Source organism: Glycine soja, chromosome 11 (genome assembly GCF_004193775.1).
Source record: "Glycine soja cultivar W05 chromosome 11, ASM419377v2, whole genome shotgun sequence".
Lineage (NCBI taxonomy): Eukaryota > Viridiplantae > Streptophyta > Magnoliopsida > Fabales > Fabaceae > Glycine > Glycine soja.
In genome coordinates this window covers 36,692,809-36,720,583 of record NC_041012.1, presented here as the reverse complement: position 1 = coordinate 36,720,583, position 27,775 = coordinate 36,692,809, and the positions used below count along the sequence as shown (strand labels likewise).

General features: G+C 32.2%; 5 protein-coding genes across 5 annotated transcripts; 2 read left to right on the top strand and 3 right to left on the bottom strand.

Annotated features, from left to right (window-relative positions):
* Positions 1-1,009: 1,009 nt before the first annotated feature.
* Positions 1,010-8,458, bottom strand: LOC114373253. Its single transcript, XM_028330762.1, has 4 exons — positions 8,350-8,458; positions 1,796-1,917; positions 1,530-1,696; positions 1,010-1,208 (listed from the first exon to the last, which is right to left on the bottom strand). The coding sequence occupies exons 1-4, from the start codon at positions 8,456-8,458 to the stop codon at positions 1,010-1,012; spliced, it is 597 nt and encodes a 198-aa protein (XP_028186563.1).
* Positions 8,374-13,840, top strand: LOC114377594 (MACPF domain-containing protein NSL1-like). Its single transcript, XM_028336186.1, has 7 exons — positions 8,374-8,974; positions 9,672-9,910; positions 10,783-10,987; positions 11,294-11,374; positions 11,503-11,686; positions 12,261-12,433; positions 12,850-13,840. Exons 1-7 carry the CDS (start codon positions 8,711-8,713, stop codon positions 13,537-13,539), a joined length of 1,836 nt encoding a protein of 611 aa, XP_028191987.1. The 5' UTR covers positions 8,374-8,710; the 3' UTR covers positions 13,540-13,840.
* Positions 13,841-16,512: 2,672 nt separating this feature from the next.
* On the bottom strand, positions 16,513-17,356 carry LOC114375103 (18.5 kDa class I heat shock protein-like). The gene has a single exon (XM_028332849.1). It carries the CDS (start codon positions 17,273-17,275, stop codon positions 16,793-16,795), a length of 483 nt encoding a protein of 160 aa, XP_028188650.1. The 5' UTR covers positions 17,276-17,356; the 3' UTR covers positions 16,513-16,792.
* A 2,258-nt stretch (positions 17,357-19,614) lies between these two features.
* On the top strand, positions 19,615-21,964 carry LOC114376868 (polyubiquitin). The gene is made up of 2 exons (XM_028335177.1): positions 19,615-19,721; positions 20,396-21,964. Exon 2 carries the CDS (start codon positions 20,396-20,398, stop codon positions 21,767-21,769), a length of 1,374 nt encoding a protein of 457 aa, XP_028190978.1. The 5' UTR covers positions 19,615-19,721; the 3' UTR covers positions 21,770-21,964.
* A 1,159-nt stretch (positions 21,965-23,123) lies between these two features.
* LOC114376869 (18.5 kDa class I heat shock protein-like) lies at positions 23,124-23,981 on the bottom strand. The gene has a single exon (XM_028335178.1). It carries the CDS (start codon positions 23,843-23,845, stop codon positions 23,360-23,362), a length of 486 nt encoding a protein of 161 aa, XP_028190979.1. The 5' UTR covers positions 23,846-23,981; the 3' UTR covers positions 23,124-23,359.
* Between the last annotated feature and the right edge of the window lie 3,794 nt (positions 23,982-27,775).

Below are 27,775 nucleotides of genomic sequence, written 5' to 3'. Positions count from 1 at the left end.
AAAAGAAAGCTAGAAATGAAACATTGAACTCGTGTCTGCAATGGATGAATGTAAGACTAATCGAGGAACCTTGGAAAGAAAGCTAGAGAAAAAGTAAAATTGTACGAAGGAATGAATTGCATTCAATTGAAAACATTACACATAGCAATTGGATGTTATGTTAACTCTAGATACAAGTTTTCTAACTCAAAATAGATATCAAACATTCATAGCTTGGAAAATAGAAACTAAAAAGTACGAAGCATTAAAGTCTTTATGTATATGTCTGTTAACTGACTTGTAGAAGTGATGTGATCCTTATTAGGAGCAGATTGTTTGGTACAGGTCAAGGAATCAGATGATGCCACTTTTAGAGATTAAAGATAAGTCAAGGGTAAACACCACAAGGGTTCAACCTTGATAAGTCCGAAATTAGTTCAACAAGAAACCCAGAGAGAAGTTCTCACAAAATACACACATATTTTCTCAATATGCCAAAAGTTTCTTTTCTTCAAAAATGAGTCAATATATACAGCGTAGATGAGGTACAGCTGAAAAAGACACCAATTTATTTAATTAAAGTTAAAAAATAGAAAATATTCAATATGGGTCTTCAAATTATTTTGGACCTTCAGCAATCAAGATTCTTGGGAGTGCCTCTAGGCCTTCGTCCTTCTCCACTTAGGCCTTGTCAAGTATGATTGCTACCATTTGTTGGAGGGTATTCTCTGACTATTTGATCTTATTCTTGGGCATAGATCCATGTATTTAGGCAGTTTTGGGACTCTCATCAAGAAGGAATGGAAAGCAATTTCACAAGGCCATTCAACATCTAATCTCAAACTCTGTGGCAGTCAATTTCAATGTGCTTTGTCCTTTCATAAAACATAGGATTTACAACTATATGAAGAGTTGATTTGTTATCACAATACAAGGTAGTAGGCTTCTAGAAATCAACTTTAAACTCTTCCAGCAAACAGGTGAGCCATTGTATCTCACAAGTAGCACTTGCTAGAGCTCGATTCTTAGCCTATGATGAACTTTTGGACACAATGGCTTGCTTCTTGGATTTCCACGAGATAAATGAATCACCAATGTATATTGCATAGCCAATGATAGATCTTTTGGTGTCAATGCAACCTGCCCAATCTAAATCACTAAAGCCTTTTAAATGAATATTACTTGCAACAGAAAAAGAGATCCCTACCCCTGGAGTTCCCTTGAGGTATCTAAGAATTCGCAAAATAACCCATTAATGAGCTGAGGTAGGAGTAGTAACAAATTGGCTTAGGAATTGCACAACATAAGTAATATATGGCCTTGTGTTGGTTAAGTAGATTAACTTGCCAATTAATCTTCTAAAAAAGGAAGCATCTTCCATTGAAATAAGAGTTCCTGAATGTTGATGCAGCTTGGTAGTATAATTAGAAGGAGTAGATATTGGCTTAGATCCAAGCATCCCAACATCACTCAAAATGTCCAATGCATATTTTCTCTGGCACAGGTTGATACCAATAGATTTTCTAGCTGCTTCGAAGCCTAAAAAATACCTTGGATCACCTAGGTCCTTTATCTTGAAAGCATTGTCCAATAGTTGTGTAATGCTTTGAATCTCAGCTAGATCATTACCCGATAAGACAATGTCATCTACATAGACCAGCAGAGCAGTGATTGTCTTGTAACCATGTTTAAGAAACAATGAATGATCAGAAGCACACTGTTTGAATCCATGTGAAATCAAGAAAGATGATAGCCTGACATACCACTACCTACTAGCTTGTTTCAGGCCATACAAAGACCTTTGAAGTTTGCAAACTTGCCTTGGTTTTGCCACTTGCATGCCTTGAAGAAGAGTCATGTACACCTCTTCATTTAGATCACCATGTAAGAAAGCATTGTTCACATCCAATTGCTTAAAATACCACTGATTGATAGCAGCTAAGGCCAATAAGAGTCTTATTATGGTTAATTTTGCTACAAGGGAAAAGGTATTTAGATAGTCTTGTCCTTCCACTTAAGTGTAGCCCTTAGTTACCAACCTTGCCTTGTATCTCTCTATGGACCCATCTGATCTATGTTTGATCTTATAAACCCACTTACAGTTAATAGCATTCTTGTGTTGAGGAAAATCAATGAGAACCCAAGTATTATTAAGTTCCAATGCTTTAATCTATGTATTCATTACTTCAACCCATACATTATCCTTAGAAGCTTTACTATAGGACTGAGGCTCAACATTTTGTGTAATAGATAAAATGACATTGTGATAAGAGGGAGATAATTTTTTTGTAAGAAAGAACAAAACTAAGAGAATAAGGATTAGTACCTGTAGAGTGACTAACAACATTTGAGGATGGGTATACGATATAGAAATCCCAATATTTGCTTGGCCTACGTATTTGTGTCACAAATTTTCTAGTTTTTTGAGTAGGTTGTTCTGAAGTTGAAGGATCAAAATTATTATCATTGCACATAGGCATGTTATGATCAGTCAGTGATTCATCAAATTGATCAATATAATGAGATGAAGGGGTAGGAAGGACAGTAACAACATCAAGTTTACCCTGATCAGTGAATGGAAAGTAGTCCTCATAAAAAATCACATTTCTAGAAACAGAAATACTTATAGTTTTGAGATCAAAAGTAACAAATCCTTTTGTATTTGGTTTGAGACCCAAAAAGACAGAAGTTACAGTTCTTGGTTCTAGTTTCCTTCTATTGGCTTCCAAGGTGCTAGAAAAACACAAACAACCAAATACCTTCAAAGACTCATTATCATAAATTGTTCCATGTAGTTTTTCAAAGGGGGTTTTATTGTCAAGAAAAGGAAAGGGCATACAATTGATAAGAACAATAGCATGAATGAAAGCATAAGACCAGAAAATATTAGGAAGGTTTGATTGAAATAATAAGGATCGAGTCACATTGAGTAATTGTTGATGTTTCATTTCAACAATCACATTTTGTTGAGGGGTTTCAATACATGAAGTTTTGTGTATAATTCCAGCATCATCATAGAATTGTTTCATAATAAATTTTCAGATCTAATCATTTTGACTTTTAATTCAAATTGCCTTTCAACATTAGCAATAAAACTCTTTAAATGTGATTGTGTTTGTACCTTAGAATGCATGAGAAAAACCAAAACAAACCTCGAATGATCATCTACTATGGTAAGGAAATACTTGTGACCATTTAATGAAGTCACATTACAAGGACCCCATATGTCCACATGTATAAGAGCAAAAGCACAAGAGGAATGAGAATCATTGCTAAGAAATGACAGTTTTTTCTATTTTGATTGATGACAAGTTTCACACATAAATTCATTATCTGTTGTAAGCTTAGGATAACATTCTTTTAATAACAACATTCTTTCAAAAGAAGGATGGCCAAGTCTAAAATGCCACAAATCTATGGGTGTTTTATTACATGAAAAGGCTAAAACACTAGAGATAATAGGACAAATTGAATCAGGATTGTACTCAGACTTGACAGGAGACATCTTGAGTCTGTAAAAGCCTTCCTTCATATTCAACTGTACCCATCCTGACATGATCTGTGGCTCGTGAGTCAAGGATCCACTTATCTTGACTATTCTTGCTTACACTACAAGTAATGGATAATATACTACCTTTATTGTTGATTGTACCCATTTGATTCACTTGTGAATTGTTGTGTGTTGTCCCTTGCTACTACAGTAATGCCATTAAAGCTTTGTACTGCTAAGGAGTTAACCTTACATCTTCATTCTGTGCATCTTGATTTTGATTTAGAGTTGAGTTGTCACCTTCTTCTTTCATAGCATTGACATTATTGATGTTTGAGCTTTGAGAATTATGGAGCCTATGTCCAAGTGGATAACCATGCTTCCAGTAACACTCGTCAACAATGTGGTTATTAAGACCATAATGTGTACAAATCTTCTTTGTTTTTCCTCCCGAGTTCCCTCTACCAGAATTGCCTTGATTGTCTTTTCCTCCTTTATAAGTATAATTTTGAGGGAAACCATTTTTCCTATAACAGCTATCAATGGTGTGATTGACTTTGCCACAGTAAGTGCAAGAAAATCCTGAGTTTGATGAGTTAGTGCTTGCTGCATTGATCAGACTAGTCCCTTCTATTGTTTCACAGCTATTGATCTGCCTTTCTTGTTAAGCAACATATGAGAAAACTTTGGCAATGCTTGGTAATGGATCCATCATCAATACATTGGACCTAATAATGTTGAATTGATCATTCAAGCCTTTAAGGAACTGCATAACACCATCTTGCTACTTTCTTTCAATAACACTGGTCAAAGCATCACACACACTTTGGATTACATGAGCACATTGGGTCAGGCCTGTAACTCTCCAATTCATCCCAAATAACACGCAATTTTGTAAAATAGTCAATTATGGTTTGATCACCTTGTTTAATGGAAGCCATATCTTGTTGTAATTCTAAAATTCTCATCAAATCTCCTTGTGAATACCTCAATTTCAAATCCTTCCATACGTCTCATGCATTATCCATTCAAAGGATGCTCTGTTTGATTGAAGGTGAGACTAAATGAACTAGCCATGAAACCATCATGTTATTGCATCTTCTCCAAGTTGCATGAAGAGGATGACTTGATGGATGTTCCTGTATTGATCCATCAACAAACTTGACCTTATTATTTGCACATAATGTACTAAGCATCAAACGACTCTAAGAATTGTAATATGTTGAATCAAGAACTAGATAAACAAGTGTGATTGCAGGATTTTCTCCTGGGTGAAGGTAGTATGGATTGTGAACATTTGATGATAGATCTTGTGGTGATGAATCGCTGGCCATGATGAGCGAATCAAAACAAAAAGATAGAAGATACAAGAACAGAGAGTTGCGCAACAGAGTTGTTTAATGGAAGAGCTCTAATACCATCAAAGAACATGTGCCTGCCACGGATAAGTGCAGTGTTGTTCAAGAAAGCTTGCGAAGAAAGCTAGAAATGAAACATAGAATTCGTGAATGTCATGGATGGATGCAAGGCTAACTGAGGAACCTTGGAAAGAAAGCTAGAGAGAAAGTAAAATTGTGTGAAGGAATGAATTGCATTCAATTGAAAAAATTACACATAATTGTTGTTGGTTGTTAGAGTTGATATGGTTAGTTGTGATAATAACTAACTCTCAACTAATTATGCTAACTCTTGATACAAGATTTCTAACTCTAGTCATAGACTTAACCAATGCTAAGAAAACTATCTATATTTTAATTTTAAAATTATTTTTTATTATCTCTCTATTCACTTAATTATTTTTTATTAATATTTAAAGAAAGAATAATTAAATAAGAATATATAAGAAAAAAATAATTAATACATTCATAAATTAGAAAAATATCCTATAAAAAAGAAATATATAAATTTCTAAAAAAAGTCTTATAATTTAATTGAAAAAATTATTAATTAGAATATTTTTAAGATAATTTTTTTGGTTATTTTTATGAATTCTTTGGTGAATTTAATTGGCATATATTGTTAGTATCTATATTTTTTTAAAAAGTTTAAATTTTATTTTATATTATCTATAAAGTCATACATATATACTATCATAAATTATGGTTGGTTTATAGTGCAATTTTTTTTACACTAACTGTATGTAATAACTAAACTCCTTTTTGTAACAATTTTTTTTTTTATAAATTGATATACTCCACTGAAGACAATTTTCTAGTTAGCTTCCGGGAAATTTTCATCTGCGCGTGTAAAACAATGTAAGGCGCTTTCAGTTTTATTCCTAGTTATTTAATGAAAAGTGGGGAGTAATCAGCAAAAAAGAATTTAATGAAAAGTGGAAAGTTTTGGCCACAAAAAGACTTCACTGTCATTACAGTTACACTTGACAAAGGGACATTCACATCATGTAGAAGACACGTCACATATAACATCATGAAATAAAAAAAAATTTAAGGGTAATTTCATTCATATATTAATAAAAGACTATTGATTATATTTTTTAAAATATTATTCACAAGCTTATTGCATAATTTTTGTAACCTTACTGCATCATTCGCAATTTTTTTTATAAATAATAGCACCCTATGCTATTTATGACTTTTATCTGAATTAAATCTATCACTCTCAAATATATATTTAAGATATTCTTTAAATTTCAAGTGAAAGTATTAAATAAAATTTTTGAAACATTCTTTTACATTAAATATTCTTTTTTTTTATTAAATATTGCTTATTTATTGGTCAATCTTTTTTTTTGACCTAATTACTTTTTCAATCCCGTAAGTTGTATCATTTGTCTCTATTATTTTTAATTTTATGTTTAGTTCTTATCGTTTCTAATTATTTAAGTCCACAAATTCTCTGCAATAATTAAAAGAACATAACGAAAGTGGGATCCATATTAATTATAATAGATAATCAAAGGAAAAATACCAAAAAAATATTTAAAGAAAATACGATGTAGTAAATGTAACGAAGAGATTTTTTGCTTTTCATAGCTTTTATTTAAATATTTTGTGTATTTTTTCATTGTTAATTTATACAAACCGACGTTACATCACATTTTTATTACACTCCCATTGATTATTAGATAGAATTTAAGATAAGCAACTTAATTTTAACAATTAGAATATTATGAAGATCAAACATGAACAATTTAAACAAAAAAAAATTACATGTAAACTAAAAAAAAATGTTTCTACTTATTTTTAAAGGAGAAAATAGGCTATGCACTAGTATTATTTTATAATTTTTCATTTTATCTAAATTAAATCTACCACTTTTATGTAAAAATATTTTTTTACAAAAATCACTCCAAGATATTTTCAAGATATTCTTTGAGTTCCAAGTAAAAGTATTAAACAAAACATTATTTTACATTAAATGTCGTATTTTTATTAAATATTAACTGTTTATTGGTCAATTCTATTTAATTTTGACCTAATTACTATTTCAATCCCGTAAGTCTTGCTTATAAAAAAAATCCATAAATAAATATATGATTTGTCTCTTATATTTAAATTTATTGTATTTAGTTCTTATCGTTTCGTAATTATTTAAATTAAGTCTCTGACTACAAATTCTCAGCAATAATTAACAAATGTAACGAAAATCTGATCAATATTAGACGAACACAAATTGAAAAACAAAAAAATATTTAGACGAAAATAACATGTAAAAAATATAACGGATGGCAATTTTTTTCTTCTCAATTTTATTTAAACATTTTGATTTCCGTTGCTAATCTATATCAACCGCTGCTACACCGTACTCCCACTATTTAATTAGTAGATATATAAAATTTAAAATAAACGACTTAACTTTAGCAACTAAAAAATTACGAAGAACAAGCACGAACAAATTAAACAAAATTTGAAAATTACATATAAACCAAAATACAACAACAAAGTTACAAAGGCTCTACTTACTACTAGTATTCTTAAAGTTAAACAAAATTAATTTTGAACTATTTTAATCTCAATCAAAGTCACATGAGGACAAAAAGAATTAAATTTCTTTTGATTTGTTAAATCATGATTACGTTCCGTTAAGGCACGGACCCATAAATGAAAAAAGTTGTTAAGTCAATGCATATGCCATATGCTACGACCGGTTCCACTAACAAAATCCCAACGTGGCTCTCATCGTTATTTACCATGCTGGGGTGCCACGTGGAGGACTCTCAGACACGCATTCTACTGTTGTTAATGTAGCCGCCTTTTTATGCTTTCTCTCCTTCCTCGTTCCCACATGCTTGTCTCCATGTTCCGGTTTTTTTTTTCAACATAATTTTTCATATCTAACTAACCAGTATCCTTCAAAAACTAAAAACAATATTGTTAAAAACACTAACCAGTGTCCTTAAAAACTAAAAAAAAAACATGTTGCTAAAAATATTAGTTTTTGTTAAAAATATGTTGATTTTAATTTGCAATCAATTTTCTCTTTCTATTATTTCTTAGATTAATTTTATATTTTTCAAATAACATAATATTAGTGTGAAATATATTTTATTTTTTAATGATTAATTATGGTTAGAAAACGACCATTCTTTCTTAATTTGTGAATCTGTCTCATGTCTTTCAGCCTTATATCTTTCGAACAACGTAATATTAATATGAAGTGGTCTCTTTCTCATTTTGATAAATTTATTTGTCTATTTTTTATAATTTTTAGTTGTATTAATTATTTTTTTTAAACATTAATAGAAAATAGTTGACTGAATAGAGAAATAAAAAATATTAATTTTAAAATAATAGCATGAATAATTGTTAAATTTATTATAATTAAGTAAACTAATTATTTTACTTTGGCACGTGAATTAATTAAAAATGAAAAAAATATATACTAACTTTTATTGATAAATAATCTTCGTCACTTACTAATGACTTTGTCCTTCTCGAAGAAGAGACCGAACCGGTACCATGAGAAGAAACGAGTTTCTGTGTCCCCATTTCCAATGGTCCAACCTTTGAACACAAACCTGTCCATTTTACCCAGAAGCACCGAAAAGAAGAAAGACTGTGTGCTGTACCCGCGTAAAACAAGACCCTTTTGAAACGTTTCGTGGTAGAAGGAACAGCGTAGTTAGTCAAGTCAAACAATCACTTAAAAGACTCGTTCTCCTTAATTGGTTCTTCAGCACTTGTTCAGTTCTTCTTATTGTGAACAAAGAGTGAGAGACAGACGCTGTTGGATCATTGGATCATCACTCTTTGTGAGGAACAGGAAGGAAGAACAATAATGGGGATGATCAATGTGAGCATTGCGGGGTTGGATCCCCAGATGGCTGCAGAAAAAGCTGTGAATGTGATTGGTCAAGGGTATGATCTTTGCAGCGATATAAAGTTCTCGGCTTGTAGAAACAGGTTGATAGAGATCGACAAAACGCATAGTAGAGACCTTGTTTTTCCCGGTGGGGTTGTTGTTTCCGATGTTCCCAGCTCCATCAAGTGTGACAAAGGTGAACGCACCAGGTTTCACTCTGATGTGCTCCCTTTTAATCAGGTACATCCATCATCACCAACAACATCAACGTATGGAACAGTGTTATTAACAGTGCCTATATGATTTAAGTTTTGACCTGTTGTAATTGTGTTGTTTTTCTGTCTCTCTGGTTGAGTTTCCGTTTTTCATGATGAAGCTCTCTATCTTTTCTTTTTTGGTGTTTTAATTATGCTGTTGCCAGAATAAGTATTAAATTCTATTTGAATTTCGGTTACTGAGATTCCCTTTTTAACCATGCACTGAATTTGATTTATAAGTGTTGATTTGACTTTTGAGGACGAAACATGTGTTACTGTCCGTGTTTTGGATTATTTACAAACATGATTTTGATCAGTCTTGATTTAATAAGATGATTTTGGTTAAAATTGGAGTTGAAGAGAACTGATTAATATTTAGAAACTTTTATCTCATGAAAGCAAGTTTGTTTGCACTTCTTTAGTGGAAAAGCTATTTTTTCACTTCTACAACTGTACTTCTAGGACTCAAAGTTGACTTTGGTTTGATACAACCAAACATGTTAATGTTTGTTGAGCTTTCCCCTACTTCCCTTATGTTTATTTTTCTATTTCATTCCCATTTATCTTTGATGGTTTTTTAATATAAAATTAAAATTAAAGAGTGAATCTCTGGTTCATCCATATGATAAGATAGTGTAAAATGAGAAAGTCTGAATTTCAATGAATTTGGTTCGGTGCAGATGTCTGAGCATTTCAACAAACAGATATCCTTGTCTGGAAAGATTCCATCCGGCCAATTCAATATCATGTTCAACATGAAAAAATGTTGGCCTACAGACGCAGCTTCTACTAAAAACCTTGCCTATGATGGATGGTTCATAACATTATATAATGTCGAATTAGATAGAACCAACATAACCCTTTCTGAAAGTGTGAAAAAAGATGTGCCTTATTCATGGAACCCCGCAGCTCTTGCTGAGTAAGTACTATCATTATTGTTGTTCTTCATTATCTTCTTGTTAATAGTATTAAAATATTAAAGAGCTTTCATATTTTATTCTTTTTCGGGGGGGGGGGGGGGGGGGGGGGTATGAACATTTTATTTGCTTTCATCCCTATGAACAATAATGAAAGTCTGTCTATGTATGTATCACTTTGATTACCTACCACTTCCTCCATAATTACTAAAACCATAATAGCATTAATATGGTTCTAAAGAGTACTCTAGATTCCCCCCCCCAGAGGATATGGTTAACTACAAATATTTTAGAATAAGTTAGAACAGTCCTGAATATGAGAAGTCTATAAGCTTAAACATGAACATATTTTCAATTTCACCAAGATATAACATCAACCATAAGTTACATGACATATTGACAGATTTTTGGAGGAATGATAAACTTGGTTATGTCCATCTACTACCTGAGACTTTTGCTATACCCAAATTTTGACTTTATAGAAATGATTTTTAAGTTTATGAATGAATTGTTGGACTAAGGAAGAAGACTCTTGTGTTGTAGAACATGATGTATTGTAAGCATGTATTTTGGGTCCATGCTTAGAATTCCTATTTTGGTCTGTCACTGTCAGAGTCTCCTACCCTAAAAACAACATTTATCCTTAAAGAAAGTTAAGAAACTTTATCCTGATAATGTTCTAAACTTGTACTTGTTTTCTTGCTGTATTATTATATAGGATAGACTAATATGGTGTACAATATAACATTCTACTTAAAGCTCTTTGTGTATTTTTGCCTGTTTGAATAACCTTTTTTAATTCTTTATTTGATAAAAATAACTCCTTTATGTTGCTTGACCTGAATAGTGCTCTAAACGAAATGTGGTTCTTCAGGTTCATTGAAAAATATGGTACCCATATAATAGTTGGGGTGCAGATGGGAGGGAAGGATGTGGTTCATATCAAGCAGACAAAAAATTCAGATTTACAGCAGGCCGAACTGCAGAAATTGCTAAAGCAGTTAGCTGATGAGAGGTTTTCTGAGGCTTCAAATCATAGTTCTAATGTCGATCCTGCTGACAAATCAAGAAAAGTAAAGGTAAAGATTAAGCAGTATATTTTCTCATAAAGGACAGCATACCTTCCATAGTTCCATTAATTGCTTTTAAAATTGAAAGGAACAACAAAATGCAGAATATGATATTAGGGAGTTTAGAGGACAGCATACCTCTTATGATTTTAGAACAATGCTCACTAGGAATCCAATAAAGATGGTTCTGAAGAAAAATAGCTGGCTTAGAATGCTAAAAAAACAAAAAAAATTCTTATAAGACATGAAAATAAAATGGAAATGAAAATCTAAAAAGTTTTAGTTGTCTAAATATATATTTAATCTTGTCTACAGGATAATCGTGCTAAGATGTGGGGGTCCAAACCGATTCCTGTTGCTGGCAGGCCAGTTGTAAGAAATCACTCCAAGAATGATGTTAGTATTTTTTTTCCTTTTTTTGTTTCAAGAGTGTTTCTGTTTTTCATTGTTTCAGTTGTAGCACCTTGTAGCCATCCTGCATCTGACAAAGTTGAACTTTTCATTATATAAATTTCTTATTGCAGGATATTGTGAGCATTTCTGTTCGAAGAGGGGGTATTGATAATGGTCAATCTTACAACCAATGGCTTTCAACCATATCACAATCTCCTAATGTCATATCAATGTCTTTTGTGCCTATTACTTCCCTGCTGAATTCTGTTCCGGGCAATGGATTTTTAAGTCACGCAATGAATTTGTATCTTAGATGTGAGTAACACCTGCAACTTTCGTTTCTTTCCAGCCTGTTATTGTCTTGAAGTTTTTCTTTTGGAATTTTGGTTGACACTCGTCACTTTTGAGGAAAGTTTTGTTTAGATCAATATTTAATATTCTATAATTTAAAGTCACTTTACATTTAGTTGTAGGATTATTTAAACAAAATGGCTAAAAATTTCTCTGTACAATTTATACCAACATTGTATCTACATTTCATATTTATCATGAATTTGATACGTAATGTTATGTCTTAAGACTTGATTTCTATACGTCGTGATCAAGATATCTCCGGGGAGTAAAAATCAATCATATAATATGTATATTATCCTGCAACACCAAATTGGAGGGCTATTTGAATGGCTGTAGGATTTATAACACAAATAGATTGCTCAGATGTTGATAATTGATAATTCTCACCCAAAAATATCTCTAGATACTACTAATTTATGCGTGTATATTCATACACATAAAGTTATTAATATTAAATGAATATATAATGTTTATTTTTATAATGCACCTTATCTGATACATGTGTTTAACATTTTCATTTTCCTGTTTCAAACAGATAAACCAGCAATAGAAGAGCTTCATCAATTTCTAGAATTTCAGTTGCCTCGACAATGGGCACCAATGTATGGTGATCTGCCTCTTGGATTCGGCCATAAGTATAAGAAGAGCATGTCCCCATCACTTCAGTTCACTCTCATGGGACCCAAGCTTTATGTTAACACTGTGAAGGTAATTTGACTCATACATTTTTTTGGTATAAACATGTGCTCTAATTGCTTGTAGCCATTTTAAATGAGTTTAATTTCGAGATGCTATTAATCTAAAAGTTTTTACACTGTGAACTATTTAGAAACCATCCTGGTATAGTTCTCAAGGTAATTATTATCACAATCAGTAGTCTTACTATACATACCAATTTGTGATCAGATGATAATGTAAAAACTGTCAACACATTCTAGTTAAATTGTTTAAAAGTTGCATACTTAATTTAGATGGAATGTTTTAGTATGAAGACACATAATGTGAATAAGTTAACAATATTTATGAACTGGGTTCTTCTACAAGTTCAGTAACATTACTTCTATAACCATATATTTCATGTTATTGAGTAAAAAAAAAATAACCAATGTATTTTCAATAAGCAGGTTGACTCTGGAAACCGGCCTGTGACTGGAATTCGCTTATACTTGGAAGGCAAGAAAAGTGACCACCTGGCAATCCATCTTCAGCATCTTTCAGAGGTTCCAGGAGCCCTTGAAATTTCAGAAGATCATGGTTATGATCCCGTGGACGAACCAGAGGAACGAGGCTACTATGAGCCGGTGAAATGGAGCATGTTTTCCCATGTCTACACAGCACCTGTGCAGTACAGTAGCTCCAGCATGGACGAGTCCACGGCCATCGTGACAAAAGCCTGGTTTGAAGTGAAGCTCGTAGGCATGAAGAAAGTCCTTTTCTTGAGACTTGGATTCTCCACGGTAGCATCTGCCACAATTCGCAGATCAGAATGGGATGGACCTTCAACCACGTCGCGAAAGTCAGGATTCTTCTCAGCACTGATGAGTACTAGGCTCAGCAAGGAATTGCAGTCACCAGATCAGAAGCCGAATAAGGTGGATATAAACTCGGCAATTTATAATGTTGGACCACCTGTGCCAACAAGGGTTCCAAAAATGCTTAGTTTTGTGGACACAAAGGAAATGGTTCGAGGTCCTGAGGATACACCAGGGTATTGGGTGGTGACTGGGGCAAAGCTGTGTGTAGAGGGTGGTAGAATCTCAATCAAGGCAAAGTATTCCTTGTTGACTATATTGTCGGAAGAATCTCTGCTGTAGTGAGAAGTCATAGCAAGTTAGTTAATACTGTTATTGTCTTGTTGTAAATATCTTGTACCAATATACCATTTATTTATTTTTTTATTTTAAAAAAAAGTTATAGGGGGGAGTGTCGTCTCGTGCTAAGTGGCCTGAGTATGGCAATTTCATTTGCTTGTTGGTAGATTATGGTTTTGATTTATTTTTGGCAAAACTGCCTTCAATGATGTTGATAAATAATAGTATTTGGAATTTGGAGTCAAAGTGTTTTGTTTTTATTTTGTGAATTCTGGCTGAGTCAAGGACTACCCTAACAGAGAAATTGATATGAATCATCCAAGGATTTTTTTTTTTGTGTGTGTGTGCCAAGAATCAAATTTTTGTTGTAAATATTAGCTTCATTTGTATTTTGTAGGCTGTAGCATCTTCATATGGTAGCATGCTGATGAATTTTGCTAGATATCAGCATTCTATATTTCTACACAAGGAGGTGTTTGACCCGGTTTAATTTGAATGAATAATTGCTTATTTTTATTTTTATTGTGTAAGAAAGTTATTGTTTGAAAATATGAAATGGAGTATCTGAAAAGCTGAATTTAGTTGTAGAAAAAGTGCAAGATATGGGAATCTTTTCATTCCCAACCAAGTCATTTTCTACAAAATGAGAAATTTCTAGAAATTGTAAGCAATTATTCACTCAAAAATAAACTGTTTCACGTGGACTATTTGTATAATGTAATAATCACCTTATATAATATTGTTGGTTCAAGATATTTTTTTAACGATTTTAAGGTGTTATAAATTTTTTGTGTAAATTTGGTAGAAAAAGAGATTGAAGAGCCTAAATTGAAGGGAGAGGTCATGCGAGACAGAGGAAAGATCTTTTTATTCACTGAAGATGATAACGACAAGGACTGGTAGCGGAGGCTGAGCAAAAGCATTGAGGGCCAAAATAAGATCTAAATAAAAAATATTGTAAATTATTGACTATTTTGATAATTTCATCTAAATTCATAAATTATTTTCTCTATTGTTTGTCAAAACAAAGGAAAATAGATATTCTTAAAATAACTTATTATGCCATCATTTTCTACCATGTTCTTCTATTTGATTTTGATGATACTAACATTACCCCAAAATAAAATTAAGAAAATAAAGTTAAAAAGAAGCTTGTGGAAATAGTCTATTAGAAAAAAAAAAGTTTAATAATTATGCAATATGTATTGATAATGTAAAAATATAATTTTTTTAAGTCGTCGTATAATATTAAATCTTGACTATTTAGATGTAATTGTATGATTAACATTTATTTTTTTAAAAAATATTAGCCATAATATTAAACCAAAAAAGAAAAATATCAAATTGTGAGAAAAATAAATATTGATCATTGATTTTATCATGAATAATCAAGATTAAAACCTGACTTCTTTATGTTAACACATAATATTAAATAATGACTATCCATATATAATTGTGTGACTAACATTTAATTTTCTTTGTTCATATAAAATTATCTCTTTCATTATGGTGGACGAAAATAATTTAGAATAGATGCAAAAAAGTCAGGATGTTTAGAAAAGAGATAAGGTGAATAATTTTAAAAATATTAGGACTTATTCTATTATTTCTCACCTATTACATTAATTCCTCCCTATTCTATTTCTCTTAAACTTAACATTTTTCATTTTCATTTTATTTCTCTTTCATGTATCTTATGTTTATCCTCTATTCCAAACACACCCTAAATATCCACATATATGTGCATAATTTCATTTTTAAAAACATTAGCACGGCTCCCCTTGTCATCAAGAAGCTCTACACATGGACTAAAATATCATAAAATTTGTAGCGCCTTAGAACCGCTAAAAATGTCTTCAACTGATAATATTATATAACATGATTGTTATATTATACTAGTAGTCTAAGTTCACCTCACAAGTCACCTGATTGTTACATTATCAATTAATGTTGATACTTGATAAAAATGACTAAAAACAATGACGAACAAAAGCTGAGGAACTAAGATTGGTCAAAAAAATTGTTGAAGGGTTAAGATTCGTACTTAAATCGATCAAAAACTTGTTCAAGGACTAAAATCAATCAAAACATTGTTAAGAGACTATTAGTGAATTTTGTAAATAAGTGCATACTTTGACATGCCAATATGATTATCATGTCATCACTTAATAGTGATACTTTGACAAAAACTTAAAACATAAACGGAGAAAAATATAGGAATTAACATTGATCAAAATTTTATTTATAGACTTAAAGTGAATTTCACCAAAAAGAAGTTGAGGGGAAAAAAACATATTTTGCCTAAAAATAGTTATTATAAATCCTATTTGTCACCATTTCTAATTTTCTATATGAGACAAAATATTCAAACAAAATATTCACGAACACATGTAAGCTAAGCTTCAGTAGTGTATCTACAAGACTTTAATACTGAAGTTAGTATATGCAAGATATAAATAGGCGATAAAGGTTAGATAGAGTTCCTCAAATCCTATGGGATCTATTTATACTGATTCTTGGTTGTCTATTATGACATTCCTTATGTGAGGTAGTGTGGGAAGTGTCTCAATGAGCAAATCATAACAAAATCACTACCTTTAACAAAATATGGATCATGATCATGTTTCATGTTAGTTAGCACTGAGGCAAACTGTTCTCAATAGGACTATTTCTTCTTGCACTTCATAAATTTCTCGCAACACTTCATGTACATTCCAAAAAAGCTAATTTGAAATGTAAAATTACATATCAAGTTAACCTTTCGGGAACATAAAAGTGTCACCCCTTTTACATTCTGAAAGCTAATATGAAATGTAAAATTATATTCTAGATTAGCCTTTATGTAAAGGAGTTATCACAAGAAATTTATGTAAAGTCGACCCTAGTGGGTTATTAATCCTGGAGTATCTATTCGTACTAGAATACACCATATCCTCTTCCAACTCAGATAATTGTTAACCGGCAATACTCATTGTGTTATCAAACATTCAGCAGAGCTTTAGATTGCATTAACCTCAGTAAGCAGAAAAGAACATTGAAAAATCAACAAAATGAAAAGTACAGAACCACATATAAACTAGAACACGTTTTTGTCCCAAATCTAATTCACTACATTAGAACAAAGAAAAGCACACGACTTCCAAGTTTATACAACTATTTTATTTGTTTGTACAATCACAACTCTCACTCACATCATATTAGAACAAAGAAAAGCACACGACTTCAAACGAAAAAGACCAACAACATTTGCTTCTGCTTAACCAGAGATTTCTATGGCCTTAACATCATGATTCTTAACCTCTTCCTTAGGAACAGTAACAGTAAGAACCCCATTTTCCATAGAAGCCTTCACTTCATTCACTTTTGCATTCTCCGGCAATCTGAACCTCCTCATGAACTTTCCACTGCTACGCTCCACGCGATGCCACGTGTCGTTCTTATCTTCCTTCTCAACGTTCCTCTCTCCGCTGATCTGAAGCACCTTATCATCTTCAATCTGCACCTTCACTTCCTCCTTCTTCAGCCCGGGAATATCGGCCTTGAACACGTGCGCCTCTGGGGTCTCCTTCCAATCCACACGAGTGCTCACAAACGCAGAATTTTCCCGAGAAAACTCAGGGAAGGAAGTAGAGACGGAATTTGGGAAAGGAAAATCCTTGAAGGGATCCCACATGTCAAGTGAGAAAGGATCGAACACATTGCTCCTACGGCCACCGAAAATGTTTGGAATGAGAGACATTTTCTCTTAGCTGAATTTTGGAACTTTTCTTATCGAAATTGCTATTAACTGCCGAAATATTTGGTGTGAAGATGTTGAATTTAGGAATGAGTTATTTAAATGAAGTGGCGGAGTAATCCTGTATGTTCCAGAAATTTCTATTAACTTTCAGAAATTTCTTTTCCTTTCTCGGCAAAATAATGTTATTTAAAGATATGATTCTTTTTTCTTTTTGAGGAAAGTATTGTTCATTTTTTCATATGCCAAAGAAACAATGTGTACATCGTCACTGCAACCTGGAAAAGATACGAACTAATAAGTAAAGATTTGAGTTTCACGTACTTGAATTTTTTGTCTAAAAGTTTTTACACCATTATGTAATTTAAAATCATTTATATTATTTGTTAAATATAACTATTATACCATTCCGTCAAAAAAAAAAAACTATTATACCATAATTTGTGATTAAATAATAACTCTTGACGTCAAATAACTAGAGGTTTTCTATGTTTTTTTAAAATAAAAAGTAAATTTGTAAACATTTTCTTAACCAAATTTGAAAAATTGCAAAAAATAATAACAATAGAATAAAAATCTAATTATTATTTATAAAATATTTATTTTATTGCTGATATAATTCTTTAATATATTTATTTATTATAGTACATTATTAATAATATTATGTTATCAATATTAGTAAGTAAAAAAATAAAAAAGTGAATGACACCAAATGTTTGGGTATATTTGATTAAATATTTAAAAAATATTTTTATTTAGTGTCTTTTCACATAGATAGATAGTAGGACACAAAGGTGAAAGTGATTTTTCATTTATTGTCTCGTACGAAGTATTCAAAATAATTTTCATTTCATCTTTTTGATTCAGGTCACAGATAGAAAATGGGTACCTATTATTGTCATGTTGAGGTTTAGTTTCCTTGTCAAGCACTCACCCTGTTTTTTCCTATTACATCTAATCAAAGAACAAAGAGTATCCAAAGTAATTCACATGTTAATCTCATGTGGCTAACCCATGCCCACTCATTTTGAAAGGACAAGATGTCATTTTAATGTTTCTCAATTTTTAGTCGAAAAAAGATAAATTATTATATAATTATAAGAAAAAAATATGATAATTTTTTTATTATCATGACATTATACCAAATACTTATTAATTTTACTCGTAATTAATCTTCATAAAAAAATAATATAAAAAAATCATATTATCAATATATTTAAATTAAGCTTAAAAAGATGAAAAACATAATTAAAAATAGTATAATGTTATGGTCCGAAACAATGGTGTCTCCATTCTTGACACATTGATGACGTAGACATGTGTCGGACATGCATTTGTCGTGTCCAACTTTTTTTTATAAAAAAAAACCTTCCATCACGAAATCAATAGACAGGACACAACTTTTATTTTTTTTTTTAAATCATATTTTTTTTAATCCTAAAAGATAAAAGATTAGATTTTAAATTATAATAATATATTAGATTTTTTATTATTTTCTCTTCACGTCGTTGCGCTTCCTATTTTTATTTAAATCTTAAAGATAAAACATTATATTTTAAATTTAGAATAACAAGGCTTCCTCTTCATGTTAGTTGTGTCACTCTTTTATTCATGTAAGTCTTCCTTGGTTTCCTTCTTTATGTTTATTGATTACTGGTTTAAGTTGATTTATTGTTTTGGTTGTGACTTGGTGCATTGTAACCTTATAAGATTTAAACTTTTGAAACATTTTTTTTACTTTTCAATTTTTATTTTTTTTCTTCATCTTTCGTGGGCTTATAAGAATTTTTAGATTAATATTTTTTTTTTACTTTCTTACCTACTAATACACTTAATGCTTTTTTATTTTTAATTTTATATCCTATTTTAATAATAGTTTTTAAATATAACCGTTAACCAATTATAATTTTTTTAAAAAAATTGGTCATTGTGTTCTTATTTTATTTTATTTTATTATATTGATTAATCGTAAAGAAGAGTACTTTTAATCAAATTAAAAAACAAGGTGATGACCCCAAACCTCTAATCAATTTTTTTTATTTATTTTGATACTTTTTAGGTGAGAATATTTATTAAATATATTAACAAGTGTGTGTATGAGTGTGTGTTAGATATGAGATATATTAGAAAGGTCAATAAATCTTAAAAAAATATTTAGTTTTAAAATAAATTTAAAATATTGTTAGAATGTTTATCATCTTATTAGTTGCCGACTGATAAAAAAATCTGATTAGTTGCCGAAAAGGACTCATAAGCCAGTTGCCCTGTCAAAATGGGCTAGCGGTTCCAATTCGTCCACGTGTCACAACGGGGTTGGAAGAGGTGCCTTTGCGTTGTTATAAAAGCGAAGCCCACACCAAAATCATCCTCAATCCAAATATTTAATCCTATCCTATCGTAGCAAAGAAAGAAAGAAAGAAAACCCTAGCTTACCTTTTCAACTTTCAAGGTACCTTCTGCTCCTCTTCTGTTTTCGATTAAGATTTCGGTTGTTAGGGTTTTCTGCTATTTTTTTTTTTTATCGATCATCGGACCTGTCGAGCTATTTGAATTTTGATCTGGATTTTTTTTTTCGTGTCTTTGATTTTACCGTCTATATAATTACGCAACCTGGGATCCGTTTTGAAACTTTTGTTGATTATTTGGCTTTGTTTCAAATTATTTGTTGATTGAAAGTGATCCTGATGTTATGAGGTTATATATTTAATTTGTCAGAACTTGGGGCATGTATTGTGTATTGTACAGGTAAAATCTCTATTATTTAGATTTGTTAAAGGTATTTTCCTCGTCTATTTTGGATATCAATCTGATTGATTTATTTATTGGAATCGAGTTATTAAAAGCGTTGTTGTATTTTTGTTTTGTCCTGGCTTTAATTCTGTCTATGTTGTATATCACTACACATGTAGTTTTGTAACTTGGTTTTCCTTGTTATATTGTTTGGGAGGGTTTGATGGACTAATTTTTCAATTTTTTTAAGCTGTAAATATAATGTTGGATAATTTTGCTTTCAGTTCTCTGATTTGTATTGTCTTTCCATTCTCTGTTCTTGAACATTTTAATGGTTATGATGAAGAATTGGTGACTGATTCATTTATTTTGTTGACTGTATTGTATGTGTAGATGCAAATCTTTGTTAAGACACTCACTGGTAAGACAATCACCCTTGAGGTGGAGAGTTCAGATACCATAGATAATGTAAAGTCCAAGATTCAAGACAAGGAAGGGATCCCACCAGACCAGCAACGTCTCATTTTTGCTGGCAAGCAGCTTGAGGATGGACGTACACTTGCTGATTACAACATTCAAAAGGAGTCCACTCTACACTTGGTGCTCCGTCTCCGTGGTGGAATGCAAATCTTTGTTAAGACCTTGACCGGAAAGACAATCACCCTTGAGGTCGAGAGCTCTGACACCATTGACAATGTTAAGGCTAAGATTCAGGACAAAGAGGGTATCCCACCAGACCAACAAAGGCTTATCTTTGCAGGAAAGCAGCTAGAAGATGGCAGAACCTTGGCTGATTACAATATCCAGAAGGAATCTACCCTCCACTTGGTGCTCCGTCTTCGTGGTGGGATGCAAATCTTTGTCAAGACCTTGACTGGAAAGACAATTACCCTTGAGGTGGAGAGTTCTGACACCATTGACAATGTCAAGGCTAAGATTCAAGACAAAGAGGGTATCCCACCAGACCAACAGAGGCTGATCTTTGCTGGAAAGCAGCTTGAGGATGGCCGTACCCTTGCCGATTACAACATTCAGAAAGAGTCCACCCTCCACCTGGTGCTCCGTCTTCGTGGTGGCATGCAAATCTTTGTCAAGACCCTCACTGGAAAGACCATCACCCTTGAGGTGGAGAGCTCTGACACTATTGACAATGTCAAAGCTAAGATTCAAGACAAAGAAGGTATCCCACCAGACCAACAGAGGCTCATTTTTGCTGGAAAACAGCTTGAAGATGGCCGAACCTTGGCAGATTACAACATCCAGAAAGAATCTACCCTCCACTTGGTGCTCCGTCTTCGCGGTGGTATGCAAATCTTTGTGAAGACCCTTACTGGGAAGACCATTACTTTGGAGGTAGAGAGCTCTGACACAATTGACAATGTGAAGGCAAAGATCCAAGACAAGGAGGGTATTCCTCCAGACCAGCAAAGGTTGATTTTTGCGGGAAAGCAGCTTGAAGATGGACGTACGCTGGCAGACTACAACATTCAAAAGGAGTCTACCCTTCACCTTGTCCTTCGTCTGAGGGGAGGTATGCAGATCTTTGTGAAGACTTTGACAGGGAAAACTATCACCTTGGAGGTTGAAAGTTCAGACACAATTGATAATGTCAAGGCAAAAATACAGGACAAGGAAGGTATCCCCCCAGACCAACAGAGGTTGATCTTTGCTGGGAAGCAACTGGAGGATGGAAGGACTCTTGCTGACTACAACATTCAGAAAGAGTCTACTCTTCACCTTGTCTTGCGTCTTCGTGGTGGGTTTTGAGTTTGAGAATGGTCTGCAGGTCCTTGTTTGGTGTGAACTGAAGTATGTGAAAGTCTATAATCTGGTCTTTTCTTTTTTTATGTTCCTGAACTTTGTGTATGTGTGCATCCCGGGTCCATTAGCGGACCTTGAAAAGCTATGAATGTGTACAATTTGCAATCATGTTTTAATGAATTTAGTACTTTCAATACCTTATGTTTTAGTATCAAATTTATTTAGTTCTTATGTTTTAGCAGTGGATTAATATCTACATATGGGCAGACGATGCTGCACATTCTTTTTCATTGCTTGTGCGGGAAATATGCTTTGACAGCTTTTGGAAGTAGGTTGAAGTTTCACATAAAATTTCATCCCTGTTATCTATGTAAACCAAAGGGACTATTGCCAATTGGAACCTTCCCATTGGCATCCATCATTTGATCAGCTGGGACACTGGAAAAGTTGAATTGGTCAATTAAACGGATTAAAAGCTATCAAACTTTTTGATTCTTGTTTTAAACTGAGATAGGAAACTTCAAACTAATGTTGTCTTTGGTGGGAAGGATGACCGTGCCGAGCAGTGAGTGACTGACTGACTCACTTAGGTACATTTTTGGTGATTGTCCCGTTTCAAAGAACGGTGAGCGTAGATTAAAAGTTCATCGGGGAAGAGAATGTGTGCAGTGAGGCGAATCTTGCAAAGCTCTCTTTCTAATTGTGGATAAATCTCCCTTTTCTTCTCCCAAACCTGTGTAAATTATGCAGTTATCACAAGCACTTCCTCAAGAAGTTTTTACTGGCTCCAACTGAAAAAGGGATTCAAATTAGAATATAATAAATCGAGAAAACAGAATGAAATTATAGTGCCGTAGTTGCAAAATGCTGAAGAATACCTGAACCCTTAGAATGAACATTATTGAAGCCTACTGGGGTCACTGTAAAATCTGAAGAACCTATCTGAAAATTTGAACATTATTGTAGATTAGGGCAAGCATATCCGTTGCGGGAAGTAAACTTCTGTCACGTGCTGAATTCGTAACCTTGATGCCAGTAGGAAAGCCTTGGTTTATTGTAACCTTTTCGTATGGCTCAAGTCATTTATTTGATTTATTTGTCAAATTAGCTAATAAAAATTTAGAGTTTGGTGAATCAGTTAGTTCATCAAATTCAGTTAAGTTTATGCACGTAATTGGACGCCCTTGTTCGAAAAAAAATACTAGACCAGACCTAGTTAAACTCTGAATTGTTTCAATGCAGTAAGCCTGATATTATCATCCCTTTTTACCTGGGAATAAAATCTTATTTCACCTTGGTAAAGAAGACTGAATAAACGAGCTACGCTAATTGTATATACTCTTTAGTTAGAGTTATATAATTCGAGCTTAATCGTGTTTAAATTATTTAGTCAAACTGTTACAAACCTAAATAACTTTATTTTTTGGTTCACATGATATCTCACCAACTGCAACTATTTTATTTCTTTATACAATCACACCTCCTACGACATGATACATTCTCCCAAGCATATCACTCACAATAGAACATAGAAAATCACACAATTTCTCAAACAACAAAGATAAACATAAAAGACCAACAACAATTTGCTTTTGCTTAACCAGAGATTTGAATGTTCTTCACATCAGCCTTCTTAACCTCTTCCTTGGGAACAGTGACAGTGAGAACCCCATTTTCCATAGAAGCCTTCACTTTATCCACTTTTGCATTCTCCGGCAATCTGAACCTCCTCATGAACTTGCCGCTGCTACGCTCCACGCGATGCCACGTGTTATTCCTATCTTCCTTCTCAACGTTCCTCTCTCCGCTTATCTGAAGAACCTTATCATCTTCAATCTGAACCTTCACTTCCTCCTTCTTCAGCCCTGGAATATCAGCCTTGAATACGTGTGCTTCTGGGGTCTCCTTCCAATCCACACGAGTGCTCACGAATGCAGAATTTTCCCGAGAAAATTCAGGAAAGGAAGCTGAAGAAAGAGTGTTTGGGAAAGGAAAATCCTTGAAGGGGTCCCAGACGTCGAGGGAAAAAGGATCGAAAACGTTGCTCCTTCTGCCACCGAAGAAATTTGGGATTAGAGACATTTTCTCTCTGGGGTTGGGTGAATTTGGAAACTCTGAGACAAAGTTTAAATCTTTGAGAATTTAGCCGTAAGTTGTAACACAGACACTGCGTGAAGAACACGAGCACGAGGGTAGTTATATGAAGTGGAGGAATAATCGTGTGCTTTCCAGAAAATTCCATTTGTTCTCAAAATTCCAACTTCTAGACTTTTCTACAGAAAACCACGGGCCCTTACTTTTCTTGAAAAAAAAATATTCTTATGTTTTTTACGTTAATATTCATTTTTAATTTGGTATTTACCTAATTAACCCTCCAACTTGAATTCACAACGTGTTTTTCTTTATTTTATTTTTTAAATTGATATTAACTTCTTTTTTAAATTTTTTTGTAATACATTTAAAAATATATTTTTTGTTTATAAGGGTGTCAAATATTTTTTTAGGAACCATTTTGAACTGTTTTTGCACAAATTCAAGACATGAATTAGTATCGTTAATTCTATTGACATGTAAACTATGGCACTTAAGTGAAGTTCAAAATAAAATAACTCTTTAACTCGGTCAAAATCAAATGACTTTCAGCAACAGTCAATTTGGACGTTGTTTAAAATACTAAACTAACTTAAACTTAATAATTAGGACATCAAAAAATAAAACTTAAATTATACATCACCAAAAGAAATTTAAGTACAAATAATAAAAAACATATATTAAAAATGTAATAAAAATTAACATTATTTTTGAAAGTAAAATAAAAAACCACATTGTAAATTTGGATTAGAGAATCTGAATTTATAACATTTTTGTTTTTTAAAAAAAATACAGTGAATTCGGGTTTGTCCAATGCGAATTCACACCTTGAATAATAAGGGGGTTTATTATGTAAATACTGGGGAGAAGGTTAATTAGGTAAATAATAAATAAAAAATGAATTTAATATAAAATAGTTTTAGTTCTAAATATTTCACCAACTTTAATTTTAAGTTTTTAAACTTTTATTTCATTCATCTTGTTCTTTAATATTTCTTTTGTTTGATTTTTTATTTTTGTCATCAAGTCTCTCCACTAAAATGTAACAACTAATTTTTAATTATCTTAAAATATTTGTAACAATTTATTTTACTAGTTAAAAACCATAAAAAATATATTATGCGTGTGTATTTTAAATGACCAACGATCAAATTATTTTCAAAGTAACTTTAAGTAGAATAATGTTTTTATTGTATTACATTTTATTAATCTAATTGTGAAATTTATTTTTTTATATATATTTCAAGACCTTTTTTTATACATAATTAAATTAATTTACTATATTTCAATTTAAATATACCAGTAAATGTCGAGTCTTTCTTCCGTCCCTACACGCATGCAAAACGTTTATAATTTATAATTAATTTATACCTATTAAGAAAAAGTTAACTAATTTTAGTTTTTTTACTGTAATTAATTCAGTATTTTGTTAATAATATTAAACTTGTTTACAATTATTATATTTTTCCAAAATCAAGTTATTAAATTTAAGATTTAGAATTCTGTCAAAAAAAAACATTAAGATTTAGAATTGAATTTGAATAATTTTTTCATAACATTTACATAAAAAGAAAATATAAATTATATTTCTCTGTAAATTAAAACCAATACATATACCTAATTTTTATAAAAAAAATATCTCCTTAAAATTTTCTAATTTATCTTATTTTTATCTGTACATCATCTCAGAGAATTTATCTAGCACTACTAAATTTTAAACTTGGGTGTTAACCAATGTTATGAGGATATTATTTAAAAAATTTAAAATAAAAATATTTTTATGGAAAAAAAAATAAAGAGACTGTTCATGAATTTTTTGATATGATCTTATGATTTATATATTTAATATTTTTTTCTTGTAGTTACTTAAATGATGCTCTGAACTTACTAGTTAACAAAACTAAAATCAACTTTGATGAGTCCAAATCAACCTGTTATCTTAATTTGGTAACACATTGGTCTATTGACTTATTGTATTAAGAAGATGGAACATGATAAATTTTTTTGGCAGCAGCAGTTATTTCACACAGAGTGTCTCAGCATAACAAAAGCAATCAAAAAGCATGCTGAGAACAAAAAAACATTTAAACAAGGCAAACAAAAAGCATCGTTGGTGTGACATCTATCCAAAACTCCTATTTTTTTAATACAAAAAGTATCGTTGGTGTGACTCTACTTTCTTGAGATCTAATTATTAGTAACTTTACAAATTTATAAGTTACAATTGGAGTTTGAAGTGAGTTGCACTGATTCATCCCAAACCGTTGTAACATCTCCTCAGCATGCTTATTCTAACAGATAAAGATTTCACCTGATTTATGCAAGACTTCAAGACCCAAAAAATACTTCATTTTACCAATATCAGTCATGTCAAACTCAAGCATCATCAAGTTCTTAAACTTAGTAAACATCGACTCGTCATTTCCTGTAAACAGAAGATCGTCAACATATAAGCTTACAATGAGAATGTTGCCCCTTTTGTTTTGTTTAACAAAAAGAGTATGCTCATATTCACATTTTTTGAAACCTTCCTTAACAAAATATGCTTCAGTGCAACTGTACCAAGCACGTGGAGCTTGTTTAAGCCCATAAAGAGCTTTCTTTAATTTGTACACCTTTTCTTCATTCCCCTTCTGCACATAACAACATGGTTGCTCAATAAAGACATTTTCAACTAATTCTCCATGTAAAAAGGCAGAATTCACATCTAGTTGATGTATAGCCCACCCTCTTTGTGCTCCAAACGCAATTACCAACCGTACAGTCTCCATACGAGCTACCGGTGCAAAAACTTCTATGTAATCTACACCATACTGCTGAGCATATCCTTTCACTACCAACCTTGCTTTAACCTTGTCAACTTCTCTCTTTTCATTGAGTTTAGTTTTGTAAACCCATTTTACTCCAACTAATTTAGCTCCCGTTGGCCGGTCAATTAATTCCCAGGTGCCATTTTTCTCAATCGCCACAATCTTTGCATCCATGACATTTCTCCATTTTTCAATCTTCACAGCTTCTTCAAAATTGAGTGGGTTGGCACCAACAGTATAAAAGACAAAGAATGCTAAGTAAAATGCTATCTTTGCATCCATGACATTTCTCTATTTTTCAATATGCATAGCTTCTTCAAAATTGAGCGGGTCGACACTAGCAGTATACAAGACAAAGAATGTTGAGTAAAATGCAGCTTCTTTTTCTGGCAACCCCTCACCAGACACATAGTCTCTTAGCCAAGCTGGTTTCTTTCTACTCCTTCCTTCCACAAGACCTTCAGAAGTTTCTTGATTAGTGACAAGAGACTCCTCCGGTTGTGCATCAACAACATCTTCTTCTATAGGAGATTCTTTTGAAACAACATTTTCATCATCTTCCCATTCTAGCTCGCATATATTAGTTGACTCATGTTGTTTCTCCCATTCCCATTCTTCATTTTCTTCAAAAACCACATTTCTGCTTACTATAATCCTTTGAGATAGGATCATAAAGCCTGTATGCCTTTGATTCTTGGCTGATTTCGAGTATAACACACCTCAACCATTTCTTATCTAGTTTAGATCTAAAATTATTAGGTACGTTAGGAATAAGTCTAATAAAATCCCACTTTATTAGGGATTCATTTCCTTTTAAATAGGTTTTGTCAGTTAGGAGTCTACTAGCAGTAATTCCTTAATTATCGCATTTTTTTGTTTTTCTCTGTGATGTATGGCTATTTAATAGCCTGATGCTTTCCATTCCATAAGATATACACATTGAGAACATTCCTTTCAAGATCTCTCTCTCAACAATTACGCTACTGTTAAATTTATCATTTGATATCAGAGCCTCGCAAGGGGCTTTATAGAAGCAGCAGTCTTCTCCGATTTAGGTAACGGCAATGGCTATAGAGGGTGCTTTTGTTCAACCAGCAGTGCCACAATTTGA